Source organism: Polyodon spathula, chromosome 7 (assembly GCF_017654505.1).
Source record: "Polyodon spathula isolate WHYD16114869_AA chromosome 7, ASM1765450v1, whole genome shotgun sequence".
Lineage (NCBI taxonomy): Eukaryota > Metazoa > Chordata > Actinopteri > Acipenseriformes > Polyodontidae > Polyodon > Polyodon spathula.
Window position 1 is genome coordinate 55,039,746 of NC_054540.1, and position 2,153 is coordinate 55,041,898.

General features: G+C 45.8%; 1 protein-coding gene across 9 annotated transcripts in view; it reads right to left on the bottom strand.

Annotated features, from left to right (window-relative positions):
• The window catches only part of LOC121318846 (disks large homolog 3-like), a 64,956-nt gene that overhangs the window by 46,547 nt on the left and 16,256 nt on the right, over positions 1–2,153 (bottom strand). For 2 of the 9 annotated variants that reach the window (XM_041255962.1, XM_041255959.1), the window contains exon 1: positions 1–436. This exon is cut by the window's left edge and continues 9 nt beyond it. The exons of 5 other annotated variants lie outside the window; for them this stretch is intronic. In XM_041255962.1, coding sequence (XP_041111896.1) covers positions 1–351 — 351 coding nt within the window. In that variant the 5' untranslated portion in view covers positions 352–436. Of the gene's footprint in view, positions 437–555; positions 716–2,153 lie in introns of those variants that run through there. 2 more of the 9 variants (XM_041255960.1, XM_041255963.1) reach the window with 2 other exon arrangements.

Here is a 2,153-nt window from a genome sequence, read left to right on the forward strand (position 1 = left end):
CCAGTCCCGGTTAGAACAGGTACACTCCGGCCACCATCCTCCTTGACCGCTGGAACTGTTGCCGTTCACCTTGGGGCCGCCCTTGGACTGGCCCTTGGGGTTGGGGCCCCCAGAGCCCGCAGCAGTCATCAGCTTGCCCTTACTCCTGCCTATGGTGCCCGTTCCTCCCAAGCCCCCCCCTCCCCCAGCTGCCGGAGAGGGCAGAGTCTGTCCAGCGCCAAACCCGGCTGGGTAACCGAACTGGTCGGGCTGCCAGTCCCCGTAAGTGGGGGGGTCCATCCTGCGCAGGGCTGCCATGCGGGTCACCTCGTAGCATTCCGGGCACTTGCAGCAGTGGTGGTGTTTGTGCATGCTGGCTGGCTGGCTGGCTGGCTGGCTGGCTTTGACAATCCTTTTACTGGTGATGCTTCGTCACGCAATCCCCCACGCAAAAAAAAAAAAAAAAATCAAAAACAAACAAAAAAAAAAAAACAAAAGAAGTGAATAATAGGAATACTAATAATTGTAATAATTATGATGATAATAATAACGATAGCAGATATAAGAACAATTCACCAGCTTCTTGGTTCGCTTGCTCGCTTTCTTTCTTCCTTCTCTCGGTAATCAAAAAATAAAAAAAATAAAAATAACAGTGAGTGAGGAAAGCAAAATAGTCTTTCTCTCCTTCACATACGGATCAGAAAATGAATGTACAATTCACACCATCAGAGACCTGCCCTGATGATTATGATGGTTAAAATCTCCTCTTAGCACGCTGGGATCACAGTGACAGACACACACACACATATACACACATATACATATATATATATATATATATATATATATATATATATATATATATATATATATATATATATATATATATATATAGTATATATAAAAAATATGGAGAGAGAGAGAGAGATGTCCGCTTGTATCTCCTGGTGAAATATTCCCCTGCGTGCGTGTGTGTGTCTCTCTCTCTCTCTCGCTCTTATTTTGGTGGTGATTCTTCCTCTTCTCCTCCTCTTGCGTTCGTTGGGAAGCTCTTTTCCTCTCTCTCTCTTTTTCCCCCAGTCTGCAGAGAGGAGTGGAGCGCTGGATTGCCTGCCCTACTTGCTGATTGCACAGAAGGATGCGAGCGGGCGAGTGAGAGAGGAGAGAGAGAGAGAGGGAGCAATAGCAGCATCCCTCCAGCACCTCAGCCCTCACAGCCACAGCCAATCAACTCGCGGCACAGCAACACCATCAGCAGCAGTGCTTCACTGGCTTCTCTTAAAGGGGCTGCGCACCTTTTATCACATCATGGCCATCGCTCAACGTACTTAATGGAAAAGTAGCAAGCTTCATAATGCGCCAACAGGCTGCTTAGTGCAAAGGACTTCAGTTCAATTAATGGCATGCTTCCGCTGTACGAAAACGCCTCTTTAATCTGGCAGTTTATTGTGCTTTTCCCATGTCTATACTATGCATATTACTGTAGCATGGTTTAAGATACTTATCTGTGATTAATCATGCTTGCCTGTGCCTAAGTACACTTTTTTATGCTTTTGCGACAGTATACCGCAGTACACTTTTTACAACGGATCAATATATCTTTATCAAAATTGTGATTACAAGGTGCTTCTTGTCAATTGACACACTTTGTAAGAAAGTGGAGACAGCTTGTCTTGTGATAACCTTAACTTTGGTAAGTTTATCTGCCGAATCTCTTATTCCAAGAATAAAACAAGAATGTAACATTTTCTGTGTTCACTACCGGCAGCATGGGTGCAATACAGCCTTGACTTCCCTCTTTCTGCTAGAAAGCTTATATTACCCTACAGTAAAGCTGTGTGTATGAACAAATATCAGCATTGCAGCTGTGGCTGGAGTGTATTTAATTTGCATGGATGTGTTTCTGTCAACAGTGTGTGTGTGTGTGTGTGTGTGTGTGTGGGTAGCAGTGCAGGTGTGTGTGTGTGTGTGTGTGTGTGTGTGCAGCTGTGTGTGTGTGTGTGTGTGTGTAGCAGTGCAGGTGTGTGTGTGTGTGTGTGTAGCAGTGCAGGTGTGTGTGTGTGTGTGTGTGTGTAGCAGTGCAGGTGTGTGTGTGTGTGTGTGTGTAGCAGTGCAGGTGTGTGTGTGTGTGTGTGTGTGTGTGCGGGTGTGTGTGTGTGTGTGTGTGTGTGTGC